Source organism: Pyxicephalus adspersus, chromosome 7 (assembly GCF_032062135.1).
Source record: "Pyxicephalus adspersus chromosome 7, UCB_Pads_2.0, whole genome shotgun sequence".
NCBI lineage: Eukaryota > Metazoa > Chordata > Amphibia > Anura > Pyxicephalidae > Pyxicephalus > Pyxicephalus adspersus.
The window spans coordinates 59,567,931-59,587,637 of NC_092864.1; the positions used below are offsets into that span (position 1 = coordinate 59,567,931).

Sequence of the window (19,707 nt, forward strand, 5' to 3'; positions counted from 1 at the left end):
TGTTTTTTTAATTAAAATTTATTAGTTTAAAATAATTTTGTTGGGAGGGTTCAACAAAACCATACAGTGTGCAGAAATATACATAATGACCATTTAAGTTGTAGGCAATATGACAATCATAAATACAAGAGAAGGAAAGAAAGGTAGAGACAGTACACACTCTCCTCCTATCTATTAACAACATAATTGGTTTCTTGCAGCAGTCAAAAAAAAACCCCAGTATCAACACATATCTATGTAACCATATAATATATTTGATCCTATAGAACAAGTAACATTTTTTTGTTTTAAACTTAATAAATATTACAAAACTATTCTAGGTTGGGAAGATGGGGAATACAGGTTATGTGAACTATGGGGGAAAGGGTAAGATTCCTTGATTGGTTTAACATGGGCTTTAAATACCAACCAGTAAAAATGAGTGATATAAAGCTGTATGATACTATCTCAAAATATTAGCACTTTAGGTGTTTGCTTGGAAGGTAGTAGGATAATTTGTTGAACCGTGGCACATGTTCCAGTAGATCCATCTCTGATTGGTTACTTTCTCAGTGCCTCTTATGTAGGCAGTCAGGTCTTTCATTACATATATCTCGTTAATATGTGTCAATCACTTTGCAATGCTAGGGAATCCAGTTTGCTGGTATACAAGCTCTCGCTGTGTCCACTAATCGTATTAGAAGAGATTTACGGTGGATTTTCCTCGGGATAGTAGTGTGGTGCAGGAGGAAAAATCTTGCCTCAAAGAGGATCTGATAATCAGTAACCTTTGGGAAGAGCCTGTGTAACCTCTCCCAAAATGGAAAAACCCTTGGACACTTCGAGAAAACATGTAGAAAAGTGCCTCTGTCCTCATTACATCTCCAGCAGACATCTGATGCCTCTGGGAACATTGGGGGTAGGTGGGATGGTTCTCTATACCACCTGGGCAAAATTTTGTATCTGAAAATTAGAATATAGTTAAAAAATTAAGTTTTATTGTTCAGTAATATTGTGAAATTCTTATGAGTGAAGAGTTACCCATCATTGCCACTAAATAATTATTGTTTAAACTGACCCTTTCAGCACAAGGTCATTTATAGGTGTGACATGTCTGCTAAAAAAAAGCAGTGTATGGTTACTAAAAATAACACTGCTTTTCTGGCTGCTGTAAGTTTTCACATATCTCTGGGTAGTAGTTTCATATACATTTATATTTATAGAGTGATGAAAAACAAAATTGCCATTCACTTCAGGTGTTGGTTTTACCTGCAGTAAATTCTTGATGACGCCTACAGAACATGTCCCTTTTTAACCTGGTTAGCTATGTAACGTTTGGAATTTTTGTATGAAATATAATTTTAACATTTTTTACCTTTTGATATATCTTTGTACTTCTAATCCCATGTGCATTCTTTTCCAAATATTCAGTCTAAGGCATGCACTCTATCAATGGCTCAGAGAGGGAATCCTGTTGGTTACAATGAATGCTTAGAGTTTGTTGAGACCAATTCTAGTCCCCATCAGAAGCTTATGGTACAGGATTAGGTGCACAGTTGGGGTTAGTTACAGAACATTCTCACCTTGAGGAAGGGGCTTTTTTCAGTTGGTGGTTGAAGTGCAAAGCAGCTTTGTTTAGGGGCGTTCAGAAGCAAGACATGGGGTGATTTGATTACATTTTATTTTTTTATAGTACAACAACTGAAAAAAGAAAACCTTAGCAGGGTTGCTACTGGGGTTGGCTGAGTGAGTGTTGGAAAGAGCTTTGAGATTCAAGGTTTTGCTTTTGAGAGCAGCTTGTCATCATAGGTTTGTATGTCCAACTTTTGCAGCTCAGACCTAGAGAATTTTTGGAAATTCTTACAAAAAAAAGCATTGCTCCAATAATTTCTAAATAGACAAAGTTGCCTGTAAGTGGCCTACTGAGGTGTGCAGTTCACCTCCTATTCTGTTCTCAGCAGTGGAGCCTTCACATTTAATCAGCTTGAAGAGCTTGAAATGGCAATCTGGCATCTGGGACCTATTTCTTTTTCCAGTGGTACTAGCAGCACCCTGACACATTTGAAAAAAACGCCAATGCAGCTGCCCGTGATTGGATACCTCTGACTCTCACACAGTCTTGAAAGCTTCAAGACATGGCGTGTTAGTTTATAAGGTGTTGCCTGTATGGGAATTTGTATCAATGCTCCTGATGATTTGTCTTTTTCTATGTGCAAAATTTGTACACACAGGGCAAGTTACTGGTGACGAGGTGAATGTTGTTCAACTCAGACTCTTGCCTTGCAGGGACATAATAGTCTCACATTGAATATATTGATTTGTGACATGCTCACCTGCTAGAATTAGCTAGGCAGCCTGTATGAGCAAACCTACGACGTGATGCACCACATGTCGGACAGGGAGCTTGAGTTTCCCTGACACTGGGAAATAGTAACTTATTAGGGTCACATGTTGCATATGGAAGCCAATGGAGAATGCAAATGTCAGCTAGGAAAACAGTGGTATCAGTGACATTATTTTCATGTTTGAAGACACCGGTTTTAATGCAGCAAGGGGTCAGGAGGAAAACTTCCATCCTTTGTCTTGTTACTCTGAAAGTGTAAGTGGGGAGGCTAACTTTCATGGGGAGTGTCCACTACAGCAGGTAGTAGAGGGAAGTTAGCTTTATGAAGAGGATACATGGGAAGAGTTCATTTTTTTCCAACCTAATTTCCTTTTTGAATTTTGTAAAAAAAAAATGTACAATAGTCTGTTTACTTACCAGGGTGAATTAAATTGATACCTCTCAGAGTGAAGGACCTTGGAGGACTCCTTTTTAACAATAAAAATAGACAAAATAGCCTAGTTTAATGTAGAAGAGGGCTTTTGATTTTTTTTTTGAAAATGTATTTATTGTGGGTCACAAAATATAATCATAGAAAACAGTTTAAACATGGCATGAAGAAAATGTACAAGTTAATAAAAAACATTACAATCATTTAGTATAAAACACTTAGTTACCATTGAAGTGTGAATTATAAAAAAAAATACCTTTTAACAGGTAAACCTCAAACAACAAAAGATAAAGTAAATCTGACTAACTCAAGATAATAGAAAATAATAATTAAACAAATAAAAATAAAGTGAATCTGTGACTGGATGCAGCACAGGAAACAAAATATGGTCTTAATTGTTTATGTCATTGGCTCAAAGTTGTGGTACTGAAAAATTAAGTAGAAATTGTAGGATTGCTCTCTCAAGTTCTATGTAAATGCCAAGTTGTGTGTTGCAAACAATTCTGAAGCTGTTGACTTATAGTCAGGTTGAGGGTCTAGATAAAGCTTTACCAGTATTCAAAACAAAAGCTGAGTCCTCTGCTGTTTTTCTAGAGTTCTCGATTCACCCCATATGAAAAAGAAAATGCAGTTTGGTTAGGAACAATCGTTTTAAATGTTAGATCGTTATAAAATGTTACAGTCCGAGCAGAAGCAGAAAACCTTTAGCCCTATGTCTTTTTTATTGTAGGAAGTACAACAAAATATATAAAACAATAAATTATTAGATATACAGCCCTAAAATGACGTAAAACAAAAAAGTAAAAGTAAACAAATAACAAATCGTAGGTAATTAGGTAAATTAGGTAAAGGAAATACAACTCTTTCTAGATTGGTATCTCTCAACATTATTATTATCAGGATTGTGAACCCCAAAAAATCTTTTGAAACTTAAGGAACCTCTGCTAAAATGACTAAATCCAAAATTTACAGTATGGTGGTCACAAGGAAGGGTGCCTTTTTACATTGAAGGCCAGTGCAAAGAATGTCTCCCTTCCAGATAGCCAAAAAAACTGGTGTCAGTTAAACTGAGCTGATTGCTTGTTGCTGAAGGAATCCCTAGCAACTATTGGAGGAACTTTGGTTGAGAAACACTGCTCTGGATCAACATATGTTACAACAAAAACCTTTAGAATTACCAAGGAAGAAACCAAAACAGTACACATGTATACTAAAACCCTTATAAGTGTAACAAACATTTACAAACATACTGTAAAATTGCAGGAACTAGGGAGGGGTTGACATAAGTAAATTTCTGTGTACTTATGACGAGATAAGAAGCCGGAGTTTCTGGCTCCATACTTTATTATGTACAATATCTCCCCCATGGTATTGAAACTGCCATGTCAGCTCTTACTCTGCCTCCTATGATCCCTCTTTCATGTTGGCAATTCCCAACAGCATCATATTTAGAATGGCAGACAGTTGGGATGGGGCTAAAATGGCACACACATCTTTTTAATTGTATCCATTATCATGGGTAAAATATAGTAAGTCTACTGTCTACTAACTGACTCAACTGCATAACTTTACCCACATACTCCATAGATGCTCCTTTTTGTTGGCAAAACAACTGAAGGAGGTAATGAGTTTAGCTCTATCATGTAGGCGCAACATAAAACCACCTCGTCATCAACCTGTATTCTTCCCATTCTTCAGAAGATTGAACCTCCTCATAAGAACCAGGATGTGGCACCTATATTTTGAATTGCTTGGGGACTACCTCCTCAGATATGTCCTGGTAAGAAGTAAAAGCATAAAGCACACCCACATGTTCTTCCTTCTCCTCCTTTGAGGATATAAATAACCTTCAGACATCTACAAACGTTAGATCTATCTCTCCAGTTGGTACTCACTAAACCAAACATACTACGCTGAAACAGTTCCTCTGAGCCCTCATAAGATCTGTGGGATTTGTCAGAAGAGAAAGTAGGAGTTTCCTGGTCATCATTAATGTTCCTTGGCTGACCTTTGTCTGTGAGGGAGAGGAGGTATTTTGACTAAAAACATGCTGGGTCATCCGCTCAACTACCTCTGCAGCAATCTGTGGTTGTAAGGACAGGCACCACCAGGTCAAAAACCAGAAAGCGTGGCTGGCTTCATGAATGTTGAGCAGGTCAAATGTTGTTGGATTGCACTGGGGCAGTTTGTAAAAACACCAACTACATCTCCTACCCCTGCCATGACCAGAGCTGCCCTATTTTATTTGATTTACTATTTTTTGGTTTGGGTTAAGCAACCAGCTCCAGCAATACAGACAGTAAAGTACCACTCAAAATTAGGGATACATAATCATGTGTAAGCAAACATTCTAACTGTTGTACTAAGCATTCTAATTCTGTCTTTTGTATTTCTTAGCAGAATACCCTTCAGGTGTGATGGCAGGATAGCTGTTACATGGGAAAATCCAAACTGATTAATACATTTTTCTCCAAAGCTTTAGCTCCTAGAATGAAAAAGAATTTAAGAAAATGTAGGAATAGTTTAAAAGCATCTTTGAAGTTGTCCCTGGTTTTCAGCCAAGTTTGAATATATATGCATTTAACACCATGGGGTATATTTATAAATATTTAATCGGTGGATTCTTACCTTTTGTTGCTTAATTTATTCATTTTTTTCTGTCAGATTGGTGGGTAGAGCAGAATTATGGCACCTAACAACTTATGCAGAAGAATCAATGAACGACTAGCAATCACACTACTGGAACATGTACTTTGATTTTATTACCTAATGAAATGTGCTTTTGAATGGTATTTGATATCACGAACAAGCAGTAAATCCTTTATGTAAAAGCTAAAATAAGTACACCCATCACATCCTGTATTGTTCACCTCTCATTGTTTAAAAAAAAAAAAAAACAGGCATATTTTACTCCACAAATTGTAACTGTTAACCAGGTTAAACCACAAGAATTAATTCTAGTCCCAGTTACTGTAGTTCCAGTTAAACACAATTTTACCCATTGTTGTGTAAAAAAAAAAATCACCTGTTTTCTCAAGATGTGAAAATATGAAAAATAGTCAATTTTTAAAGAACAATGGAAAAAATTGCCTGTGAAAAACTTGAAATAGTTGGTGTGATTTCACATGCCTAACAGTCACAATATGAGAAGACCTTTGTGAAGTTTATTAGCAACAGTGGGAAAATATTGCATAGTATTTCATGATAGAACTGGAAATAATTGAAGTGATTTTACTTTTAAAAAAATGCACAGTTTTTAAGAACTTTTCTCCAAGTACCTCTCTCAAAGCACTTTGCAGCAAGCATTGTGTGTCCCTGCTCATTTTTTTAAATGGCACGTTGTATAACCATGTACTGTATTTCAAAGAGGGCAGGATTTACATATTTACCGACATTGACTGCAACTCTCTGAAGAAGATGGAAACAGGAGTGCTAATGTAGCAGCCTGCCACTGGATGATTCCAAGTGTGTACAGAATATCTGAACTCAGAATTTGAAATTGGAGAGTTTAAAATTATGATCTGTGATTGAAATAGTTCTTATCCAAGTTAGAATTGACCCTGATTGGAACTATCTGGCCATCACTAGTCCAAAGTTTCAGATTCTTTTTTTTTAGGAAAGGAAATGCATTCATAAAGGAGGGGAAAGAAAACCTACTTTTAATTTTCAAAAATGCAGATTTAAAATCATTATTTCTAAGGGTATAAATGATGGGATTAAACACTGGAGTTACAATACAGTAAAAGATGGTAATCACTTTGTCTGTTTCTGGTGCCAAACTTGACTTAGGTTTCACATAGGCAGCCATACATGAACCATAGTACATTGTCACAACTATTATATGAGATCCACATGTAGAAAAGGTTTTTCTCCATCCAGCTGAAGATGTAATTTTAAGGACACTTAAGATAATTTTAATATATGACACTAGAATAAAAGTAATAGGAATCATAAGAATAATCGTACCAAGTACAAAAGTAATACATTCTAAAACAATAGAGTTTTCACATGACATAGATAACATTTCTGGTACTTCACATAGAAAATCATTTATTTCATTGTTCCCACAAAAATCTAAACTGAGTACAAATGCCACATGTATAATGGAAAAGAGGAATCCGCATATCCATGTACTGGCAGCTATTTTGATACAGACCACCTTACTCATGATGGTGGTGTAGTGTAATGGATGACATATAGCTAAATACCGATCATATGCCATTATGGCAAGCAGGAAGCACTCAGTTTCCCCAAAGCAGAGAGTGATGTACAGTTGTGTTGCACACTCTGCATAAGAGATTATTTTCGTTTTTGATGCAAAATCTCTCAGCATCCTTGGTATGGTTGACGTTGAAAAGCATATATCCAGAAAAGAGAGGTTTGAAAGAAAGAAATACATAGGAGTATGAAGACTGGTGTCTGTAAACGTTATGCTAATAATTAGAATGTTTCCAGTTAAAATGATCAAATACCCAAGCAAAAAGATAATAAAAAGAATCACTTGAAGTTTTGGATTGCTGGACAGTCCAAGAAAAATAAATTCCACAATCACACTGTCATTTCCCAAAGCCATTCTTTAGGACATAATAGAAATATATAAACTTAGCGATGATCGTATAAAATGTATCTAAAAAAGGATCTTTAGCCAAAATTTTAAATGGGCTAGGTAATAATTATTTTCTTTGGCACATTTTTTTAATTTCCCTGTGTCCAAAAAAGGAATTGTTTGCACTTTCTGTCCCAAAAAACAAAAAAAACTCTGAAAGAAAAGTCTGAAAGAAAAAAATACTTTGGAACATATGTACACAGATTTGTCAAGTCTATAGGTGATCATGCATTTTTATTTGGCCACTGAAGATGCTACTGGCTGATCAGCATGGAGAGGACATGATCTGGGGCAGCTGGCTCAAAGAGTGACTAAATAGCTTCCTGTTGTGTATGTGGCCATCCACCACCTGTCCGGGTGCCATATGCCTCAGAAGGGTTACATTTAAAGACCCATGTTCCCTCACTCCATCTCACCTGAAATGTTATCCTGAACATCTAGTAACCTAAAAGGAACAATTCTACAAAGTAGAAAAAAACAAAAGGGAACACTTTTGCTCAGATGTTAGAAAAATCAGAATGCTTTAGTTACTCACTCAGAAATGATTGCCTGCATCACATTGCCAGCAGATAAGAAACAACTAATGATGTGATCATGTAGAATATAAAGCAGCCTTCATGCAAATAAAACACATTTATTTGTAAAGTTTCCCATGTAACTTTCTGTTTGGTTTGCCAAAGAATGCCAAAAAAGTATCCGTGCACATTATTCATAACATGAAGGCATACATTCCCCAAAAAAAGGCAAAATAGGTGTCCAGCAAACAAATCAACAAGTTATTGAACAACGCTGACAATTTAGGTATTTACTGAAGCGTATAACCACACTATAGATTTCAGGAGTGTATAGCCACATCTTTAGGTATAGCATATAGTCCTACATTTTCATGTTAACACCAGAAACCTATATTCAACAAAATATCCTGTTACTAATCTACACCAACATTTTTTTTAAATAAACATAATAGCAACCAAATGGGGCAGCAGTAAAGGTGCGAAAATAACCGAGATTCAATCAACTTTTGATAACTTTACAAAATAATTTTATTGTAACAAAGAATTTTATATATACATATTTATATATTTTTTTTTGTAATTTGAAGGCTTCAAATAATTTAGGAAACATTTACTTCTGAATTGTAAATTCAAACTGGTATAGTGTGAGTCAAATGACTGGTGGCTGTAGTAGAGACAGAATCAAGGTCCTTCCACCAGCCAATGGTAATGCTGCCCACTGTTTTCTTTGGCAGCAGGCTTCTAGAAGTTGTGTAGGTGGTATTGCATGTGTGAATGAAACAGGTTGCAGGCTGTAACAAGTTGACCTTAACTAAACTGAGCCAAATGGCTACAACAATAATAACAGACATTAGGGCCAATTCACAAAAAATAAACAAAATGGTACTAGAAGCTGTTGTTTTTGTTCTTATTTTATTGATTTATGTTTTATTGTATTTTTATTGCAAAAATAAGCTATTCACAAATGTCTGTAATGTTATTTCACACTTATTTTAGTGTATGTTAGGCAAGCCGTGAAGAATTTATATTTTAAAATTTTCGACATGTTTAATATTGATGTGATTGCATTTGTATGTGTTCAAATAACTCATATTTATAAAATAATGTTTTTATGCTATAATTTGTGCCATTTCTGCTAACTTGGGTAGCAGAAATGGTGTAAAACATGGCATTTAAAATATGTGTTGTGCTTTTACTATTTTTAAATGCCTAAGATATGGATAGAGCAGAGCATAGAATGGAAACTGATGCAAAAAGGGGATTTCAGTTCTTGTTCAAATACCTATGATTTGTAATATATATATATATATATATATATATATATATATATTATACTCAGGTTATTTACAAGTCTTACATTTAACAGCAAGAACAATGTTAGGCTATGGAATTTTAGATTTATTTTCTTGTGGAGATTTTACTATTTTGAGAAAAAAAATCTGTAACTCGTGTTCCGTATTACCTTGCTATATATATTAATCTTTAAAGCTAATGTGTATAGTACATGTGTTTTTTTAATATGTTTCATCCATCCTTTTTTCCCCATTCATTTTGGTTGGTTGTGTACAATTTTAAATGTTTAAGTCTTTCCTGCAATTAATTTATTTAGAGGTTCCAACAAGCCTTTATTTTGTGACAGGTTCAGTTTGTGCCTCTGGCTATCATATTTTACTTTTTCCACCAGCCTTTGTGTTGGTTTCTTATGGTGCTTTGCATATTTCTGAGCTAGCGGCTCAAAGTAAGACACTTATTTCTGGCTTGGATTTGTTTGATTTTAAATTGTTTGAAGATCTTGGTCAAAGTTTTATTAGTTAACCGAAAACAGATCAGGAAGGCAATTGGGCTTTTATTATCCTGCACACATTCCCTGACTTTTTCCTCTGCCCAGTACAAAATTTAAATTTTTTTGCATGCTAGGCCTTCTGTCTTTTTATTTCTTTATTCATCTAGATAGCTCCCCTCTAACAACTTTTTAGTTTAACAGTGTTTTAAAACCTTGATTTACAGAATTTTGTAGAACAGGCTTGGTTGTCAAGCTTGCCTTGTGCCCAGTGCCCCAGATATCAGCCACTTGACAATGAATTCTAATCCTTCTTAATTCTTTAAAAAAAGCTAAATAAATGTAAACACTAAAAGAGCAAATCATAGTAAATCAAGGTTGTGTATAGGTACACCTAAAATTATTGTCAGCACTGTTTTTAGCTTTACCTGTATTTATTTTACTTTTTTCTAGTGTCTGCTAATTCTATCTCTTCTCATTGTGTGCAAACTTCACTTCTCCTGTCTTGTCAGTAAATCTGTCTTGTGTCTTTATGTCCTCTAAACAGCCGTTGCCAACCAGTGGTGCGCTGACCACTGGTGGTCCACAAGAAAATTTTGGGGGCCTGCGGCTCTGGCCGGTGCACCCCTGAGCAGGGTCAGGAGAAGGACCCTGCTGGGGGGAAGCACCGGCCAGAGCCACGGACTACGTCCCCAGCACATTTCCTAGGCTCAGGGAAGTGGGCGGGCTGTGTCCCTGGACACAGCCCGACCACTTTCCCATTGCCGGCTCAGATCTGCGATACCAGAATGGGTGGGGTTATGTCATAATGATGTCACTATGGGGGAGGTTTCTCCCCCTTTGAGTAACACCCGGCTTCCTGTGCATGCGCGGTTAGGAGCCGGTAATTTTAGTGGTCCGCGGGAGCAAAAAGGTTGGTGACCACTGCTCTAATATACCTTGTACTACTATAAATGTCCCTGTTTTATCTCCATTGATTTTACTATAGTTCCATAGGTCTTTACTTGGATTTTAAACTCCCTTATAAAAAGATTGGTAATTTCTGATCACACTAAATGAAAGGCCATGGAGAGGAAGATCTGTTTTCATTTAGGACACTCTGCTCACAATAATGATTGTGGTGTGCTTGGATTTTGTGATTATTGGTTTCCCCTTTTTTACAAGTTCTTCTTAGGATACGATTTTACTGTTTGGTGTCCATTTCCACATTCCGAGTTTGGTTATTTTACTGATGTTGCAGGATTATTTGATTTTGGAGTCTAACAGAGTCAGATTTGGTGTGCAGAGGTAGGGTTTTGTCGTAAACTGTCTAAGAATGTTGTGGTTCTACATCAGTGTTTCTAAACCAGGGTTTCTCCAGAGATTGGTAGAGGTTTCTTGAGCAATTAATAATTTGTAATTTTTTTGGATATCTGTAACATTCCCCCTTCTGGCCAGCAATATAAGGGCATCCTACTGTTATTTAAGTATATTTTATCTAATTATCTGCATAAATATGGAAATTATATCCCCTATCAATGCATATAGATATTCAATTAAAGAAGGTTCATGCACAAATAATAGCTAGTCATTCAAACAGTTTAATTAAGACAACAAGGTAAGACAAAATACACAGCAATATTATCAGATATTTAACCACATAGGAACTTGAATCAATGTCACACTGTTTGATTATGCATCCATCTTCTGCCCACTCTGGCTTGATGGATTAATTGCCCCTTGAGGGTCCTACTGGTAACCAGTTTGTTATGGGAACTAGATCTTGTGTACTGACATGTTTTATTATTTGTTTTGTTTATTGTTCCTTGGTTGACCAATGATAAGACATCCCCTAGGTGATCCACCTCTATATACATATACATATCTATTTACATATTCATAAACAATCTTGAGGTGCAACACTACCCACTAGCCACCCAACTTTTATGTGTTCATACAATTTTTTGCATAGAATATACTGGCCTGTTCTTTTTCATAGTTTTCCAACTCCTTCTGCTTATATTTATGTTGTTATGATACAATTATTTTATTTTTATATTAATAAAAAAACATGTTTAAAAAAGTTACTTGTTTCCTTTGCACTATATCTGATTTAGTTTGTGTTCCTGATAATGTTTGTTCTTGTGCATTCCCCACTGTACTGATTGGAACAACATTGTCTTGGCTTCAACTGGCGCCCCTCACATTTCAATAGGTTGTGTCTAGTCTGTATTTATTACACTCAGTGTCACTGATTTGACTGTGAGGCGGCCATCATTTCCTTTTGTCCAATATTCACAGTTCCACTATAACATTTTTTTTACAGGGAATATAAGGAATCAGTATGTGACCTCAATGAAGCAAAATTTTTGGCATTTTTAAATTAAAGCAGCAACTGAAGTTGCTTTATAGGACCTGTTAAGAATGTACACTTTAAATTGGAAGGTTGAAATCTAAGTTTTATATTCTATATTTGTGAACCTTGATTTATATGTTTACTTTTATTATGATTATAATCTTTTCTAAATAACATCACTCTTTAAATTTTCAAATTATGAGTGACCAAATGAGGGAGTTTACACTGGTTACTGGGCCACTTCTTAATCTTTGGATTTTCATTTCAAGTGGAGAGTTTATGATAAACATCTTTCTTTAGCCTTTGATGAGCTGCAGGTTAAGACAGGAAGGTAGGTTAATGCAATGGGTAAATTTGAATAATCAATTATTATCTAACGTGTTAACAGTATGGCCACTGTATGACATTTTGGTTTATAAAATGAACACAACTTAGGCAAAGTAAAGCTATAGTACTTTCTTGAAAGAATAAAATCTCATCTCACCACCTTTCAGTTGAAGTGCCCCCTGTCATTCTTGTATTTTCTTACATAAATAATTAAAATGGGTATACAAATTATAATGGATGAACCATGTTTTATGTTCATCACTGCCAAGCTTCTCTATCAATGATACATAGATTGATGATTTGAGTGAGAGACAATAGTAATTGTTTTGTTTTATTAGAACAGATATTAGATATTTTTTATTTTTATTTGCAGTCAGTGGTGTAATTGGCTGCAGTGCTGTGGTGGGCCAGGCTTTTGAGAATCCAGGCTGGTGGGTAACGTCACCCATTTAATGGGTGGACTATGGTTCACATGATTTAGGATGGTCACTTCTATGTGATTTATAGTACTTGAGTCTTGAACAACTAAGATTGTGGTTATGGTTAATGAGTTATTACAGTTCAAGTTAAATTTGATTAAAAGCCCAATAAAGGGCCGCAATCAAAACCTTTCTGCATTCATGTGCCTGGTGTTTTATTATTTTATTTGTTATTTATGTTATGCATTTTGGGTCGAGGTGATTAAGGGAAGTGTAAAATCCCATGTGATTACTTCACCTCCAAATTACAGTTGTCAATCCAAAATCCGGCCATTGCTAATCCAGTTCCTCATGTTTTCCGATCGCATTTTTAATACAGGGACTGCAGTACACTGTTTAGCCACTAATGTTTTCATGGAGCTGTTCTGCAGAAACAGCTGTTAGGTCTTGCTTGCTACGCTAAATTCACGTTGAGATGTCCCTGCTCCCTGCTCTCCGATACTGTGCCAGATGTCCGTGGGTGCTGCGAGAGGAAGGCTGGCCCGTGTGTGGAGGAAAGTATAGCCATCAAAAATCCAGCGCACCTCAGGTCTTGAAGTTGCCGTATTTTTAAATGTTAACTGTATTTGTTAGTTAGGAAAATACATACAATAAGGGTTACACCTATAAATATCTAAGAAATAATATTTCCATGGAGATAAAGCTGCAGCTCATGCAGAATCTAATACCTTCTTTTCTCTGCATAGGCATTGCCTAGGGTTGCTTTACATTTTAGAACAATAATTATGCAGATACAGCCCTTTTCCGGGGCAAAATTAAGTCTCCAACTGCAGCTATACTTTCTCACAAAACACAGAACACAACCAATTAACCAAGTTAGTAAGACAGCAAAAGTAGTATAAAAATTGCTAAATGTGGTAATCCAATGAAACCAGTCATTTTGTAAAATACTGATTTCTGCTTTTTGTCCTATTGGAGTTACCAAAGGAGAACATTTACTAAACAAAGTAAAATTGTTTTACTTTAAATAAGTGTTTTACAGAGAACAATAAAATGTTTATGGCAATAACAGGTTCATATTATCAGATGATTGAAGTGAATACAGCACATGAACAAATTACTATGGTGACCACATTTTCATTTTAATAACTAAGTGAACAATTTCTACCCCTATAGCAAATTAATCCCTCTAAAGCTTCAATAGGGTTAGTCTGAGCCCTGCCTTAAAAAAGTTCCAAACTTTCACAAAACCGGCAAGACAGGAAAATTATTTTTAAACAAGCAAGACAAATCGCATGACAAGTTTTGCAACTGTGAATTCAGCTGAATTTCACTGGTTTTAGTTCAGTGTATGAAACAGATATTATGTGCATTATATGGAACAATTAAATGTCAGTAAAGAGATAGGAAATTGTCATACTAAGCACACTGCGGTGATAATTTGGAGCAGTTTATAGGAGCATGGTCAGAGTATGACCAACTCACAATACACAGTGCACATTTGCCACAGTTTTGTACCAGCATATTATTTTATATTTACTGTATTTTAAATATAATTCATGTTGAGATAATGTATAACCTATAGAACCAAGTATTTTAGGTATTCTTCCCTTACATATTGGTGTTTGTATAAGCCACCTCATTATCACACCTAGGGCTACCAATCAACCAGCAACTATTATGACAATAAATACTTTGATCAAAAGAATTTAATGTAGAGCTCAGAATTGCAGAATAGGTAGAGGGACAGTAAGGTGAGAAGGGGTGAGAGAAAGAGAGTGAGACATTTGTGTGATATTTTTTTTACAGGGTTACAGAGACATAGCAAGTTAGTCCTAAAAATAACAATGTCATCTGAGATGTTAGCTAAGGCTGTGTACACTTGTCCAATGGCTCTCGTACAATAATTGGCTCGGCCAATAGCCGAGAATCTGGTGTGTGTACAGCGCCTGTCATCCATCGTCTGACTGACCGTCCTGGCGGATCTACAGACGATGGACGACGAACGATCCTAATGGAAGTGAAGGGGAGAGAGCGCAGCAAGTTGCCGCTCCGTTGCTCTCCCCCTCCCCTCTTTATAGAGCAGAACGGTGCTGTATGTACAGCACTCGTTCATGCATTGTGCAGTGCTTAGTTGTTGGAAGGGATTGTGAAAGATCCTTTACAATCACATATATTGCATGTATGTATGTAGCTTAGGTGTTCATCTGGAGAACAATGAGTTTGCTTCTATTGTTTGGACCATTGGCAATTGTCAGACAGGTGTCTCTTATTGGCATACTGTAGCATCTAATATTACCTAAATACACCTTGGCATTTGTTACAAATACAAGTTACATTCCCACATCTCCAGGGAGAAACAGACAGACAGATTACACACTTATAAAGAGAAGGATATATTTATATAAATGATTGTGGAAATTTCACATATACCTCTTATTGTCATAATATCAAGCAATATACAGATACATCCAAAAAGAATTGGTAAGGTACAAAATACAAAACAACTTTTGAGAAAAATAATTTATGAAATGACATCATTTCAGTTACATTAACATACCTTGGCTGATAATGCAGTGATACCCCTGTTTATGGTTTGTTGCTTTTAGATGGTTTCTCATTAATATAGGCATAGTATTCCTGGGTGCACACACCATGCCTTGGGGTTTATGTCTCAAATGCTTCACTTTTCTATCTTTATTTACCAAAACACCATACATAATCATCCCTATTATGAGATGTGCATAGCAACCAGGGAACAATTGATCACTTATCTTTTGAGGTTACTTTGATTTTTTTACGTGTTTTATTGTTCAGTAAAATTGCTATGAGTGAAGACTTGGCCATTTTTACCACTGAAATAATCTTGATTAAACCGACCCTGTAAGCACATGGTCACCTGTATGTGTAACATGCTTTCTAAATAAAGGTAGCATATGGTTGCTTTCCAACTTTGCTGGATCACCCAGGTTCACGCTTGAAAGTCTATCTTCTTCAGGCTTGGAGCCCTTTAATAAATCAGGCCCAAGGCTGGAGAGCATACACTTTCATCAGTGAAACTGGGTGACTAAGCAAACCTGGATTTGGTCTAGTACTGAAAACATTTGATAGCAAACGCAAAACACTTTTAAGAAATCAATTCCAGTTTTGCTGGATCACCAGCTTTAGTAATTAAACTGTATCCTCTCCAGTCTTTAGAGCTTTAATAAATTGGGTCCATTGCTTCTAAGTTACTAGGAGAATATAGGCTGTTCACTTACCAAGGTGAACTATCAGTTTGGCAGGCATAATTTGTTTAGTTTACTAAATGTGGTAAAATTCACTTTGCAAAGAATATGCAAACACACATAAGAAAAACTAAATAAAAACATTTTTTTTTAATGACACAGGAATAGATAATTGAAATCAGCGGAGCATTATATAATTTATTAAGCTAATTACAATATCCCTTACAAATGGATAATTCACTTTGTGAACAGCCTAAACAAATTTTTCCTACATGGATCAAATTAATAATGTTTCCTCACTTTTGTTATGTCAAATGCCCTTTTCCCATTGTTTTTGGCTGTAATATATTGCCCATAGTATAAATGATGTAATGTGCTTACTTAAAATCAATCCACCAGTGCCCTCACTTTTTTTTACCAAAGTCTTTGGTGGTCTGCGGCTCTGACCGGTCCGCCCCCCCCAGCAGGGTCAGGAAAGGGGGGGTGCACTGGCCAGAGCTGTGGACCATGTCCCTCGTACTGATCGCAGGCTTCAGGGGGTGAGCGGGTTGTCTCTCCCTCCCAGGGTCTGGTATCATGAAGTCACTCTGGGGAAAGTGTTTTCCACTTTAAGTGACACAGACGGGTGTAGTGGGGCTGGCACTTTTTTTGCAACTACACCCCTGCCTAAAATCAACACGTTCATCTTACACACTCACTTTTGGATCACTTCTCACACATGTTATTTTACTAAAAAAGTTGGGAGTTCTGCTTAATAAATAAGGTGGACTTGTGTTTATGTGCTTCCTCTGGCAATTTTATTGGCAATGGGATTGCATGTGTATACACAATTATTACATTAGTAATAATTTTTATTGTTTATTGGTATTCTGTCGCCTCCTGGTCATTGTTTTTCTTGCACCCATTTTTCATTGTACCCTGCGCTTCTTGGGATGCAGTTTTCTCCTTAACTTTTTGTAAGTAAAAAATATTATAACAAAAACACATTATTCTGTGTACTAGATAGAGTTTACCTAGTACTCAAAAATAATATGTTAGACGCAATCCACAGAACAGGACTTTTCCTTGGACATTGAGAAGATAAACTAATATTAGAAGCATGAAACAGAAATGTTTGATCGTCCAGGATCTTGAAACGTTTCACCGAATTGGCTGCCATAGTGGCAGTATAGACAAATTAGGGTTGTTGTTTGAAACAAAGTATTTGCTATATCAACATCAAGATAAAGTGAAAATTATGTTTTTATTATGACAGATCTTTTTTTTGCAGCATTACGTATAGATGTGTTTACTTAGATAATCTGAGCATGCAAATTTATGTCTGTGGAACAAGATGGGAAGTTTCAAACAAACATTAATTTATTTCAAGAAAAACAATAAGGAATATAGATCAAAACATTTTTCCAATGTGAGCAATCAAGCTTACTCTCAGAGATTAGGGCAGAACCTCTTCTGGTAAACACAAGATTTTTGATTTCAGCAATGATTTAATCTTTGTAACCAGTTAGACTTCACTCTTGATTACCTGATTAGTCTAAGAGAAGTCTAATCTCTAATTTTTAAAAAAGAAATTGTGTAGGTAGAGAGGAAAGAAAGAGGCCTGAGGCTTGTGATTTTTCATTCAAAAATAACTTATTGTGTATTATTTGAATACATACATATATATATATATATATATATATATATAGTATTTCTCTCTGTCCTGTGAGAGTGAGAACATGTGTTTGAAATACTATACATAGTGATTCTGGCAGATTGTAAGTATTAGAAAAAAGAGAATTAATTTTTGACCATATCGTGTCGCGTAAGAATCTGAGGCGTTTCGCCAGGATGGGCTTCTTCAGGGATAGGTTTATAAGTGTACTAAATGGTCTAAATGTACATACAAGAATGCACAGTATAAGAAATATAAAATAATAACATCAGCATTCATTGGAAAATACCATAATTAGTGCTATTGCTTTTTACTATTATAACTATTATATGAGATCCACATGTAGAACAGGTTTTCCTCCAACCAGCTGAAGATTTAATTTTACGCAAACATAAAGAAAACAAAAAGAATGACTTGAGTTTTTGAATTACTAGTAAGTCCCAAAAGAATAAATTCCACAATCACATTGTAATTTCCCGAAGCCATTCTTTAGAACATAATGGAAATATTAGAATTTAGTCGAAATTGTATAAAATGTATCTTAAAACAGGTCTCTGGCTAAAACTTTTTTTGAATGGTTTCTGTGTTTTAGAGGGGGATTTCTTGCTATTTCTATCCCAAAAGCAAAAGAATAATGTCTCTCAAAAATGAGGGGAAATTCCCTCCAAGATCTGTTGCCACTGATACAGGTGTCTCCATTGTTCCCTCCTGTTCTAATACCAGCCATAACAATTGTATTTGCCTTTACTTCTATTATGTAATCGAGGATACCTGGGCAAAAAAGGGAGGGTAATCTCCCTAGCAAGGAATAGTGGTTGTAACTGTTCCCTGCTTTATCTAATTCTGGGAGAATGTTTGAAAATAAATGCACTTGAAATGATTACATTTGGGATCATATGCACACAGTCTTGTGAGGTCTACAGGTGGTCATAAAGTTTGTGAAAATCATTGACAAAATTTTCTGAAAGGCAACATTTTGCAGCGCACACAAATATGTATACATATATTGAGATAATAAAATTTAGGAAAACGGGAAATTTTTAAATTGTAAAGTGTGGGACGTCTAATTTGTGCTCCATGATAGGGAAACATTAATAAAAATGCTAATGTTCCTAAAAAATTGTGAGGATTGGGTGTACCTAACATATTGTTATACCACTGAGCAGCCCAAATTGCAGCTTTAAGCCAAACTACTCTACCACATCCAAGACCACAATGGACTGATCTGGAAGCCCTGGCCTGCCCCTCAATACCAATCTAGGTCCTTATGTGGATCCCCTCCTCTACGAGACCCTCGATTCCCTGTCCTTCACTTTCATATGCTTTCTCAGTATGGCATTGACAAACAAAATTACTTTAACCTGCACTCCCCTCATGCTTCACTGTCTCCCCTATGGCAAATCCTGAATTCCTTCCAGGTTGTGAACCAGCTCAACTCTCTTGGTGGAGCAACAAAGGTTTTTTCAGAATCAGAAACTTTCTTGATGGCAAGGCTATTCTGAGCCTCTCCCATTTACAAGAGAGCCTCTGCCCTCCATATGCAGACATTTTCTGTTATCAACAAATCAGGTCCTTTAATTAAAATAAAGAAGTCCATCCTATCAGAGAAAGGGAATATAAAAAAACTTGTAGTTTTCTAACTGAATCAAAAGGGAGGATCTCGATTGTATATCACACTCTCTGCTCACAAGACAAGAAACTTTCCTATATGAAACAATGGGATTCAGATTTGAAAGTGGAGTGGAGCGCGCAGGAATGGCTAGATCTATCAGTGTCCATTTCCAAAATATCTCTGAACACTTTGATAATAGAGGCCAATTATATGGTTTTGATGAGATGGTACCTGGTCCCGGTTAGGATCCATAAAGCCAATCCCTCTGTCTCCCCCCTTCCTCCCTTGTGTAACCCTAACTATTATTACACCAGCACATAAAGGGGAATACAAGTGCATTTCAATGAATGTTGGGACAAAGCACCTGTGACACTTTGCCTGACTTAGTCCTCACAATCAAAGAAAAAGTACAGGTACAGAAGAACAGAGTGGAAAGTGAAAGGTCATCCTTGATAGGGAATCTGAGGAACCACACTGGG

At 36.0% G+C, this 19,707-nt stretch overlaps 1 protein-coding gene across 1 annotated transcript; it reads right to left on the reverse strand.

The window, feature by feature from the left end:
* Window positions 1-5,185: 5,185 nt before the first annotated feature.
* On the reverse strand, window positions 5,186-7,326 carry LOC140336060 (olfactory receptor 2G3-like). The gene is made up of 2 exons (XM_072419114.1): window positions 6,411-7,326; window positions 5,186-5,238 (listed from the first exon to the last, which is right to left on the reverse strand). Exons 1-2 carry the CDS (start codon window positions 7,324-7,326, stop codon window positions 5,186-5,188), a joined length of 969 nt encoding a protein of 322 aa, XP_072275215.1.
* Between the last annotated feature and the right edge of the window lie 12,381 nt (window positions 7,327-19,707).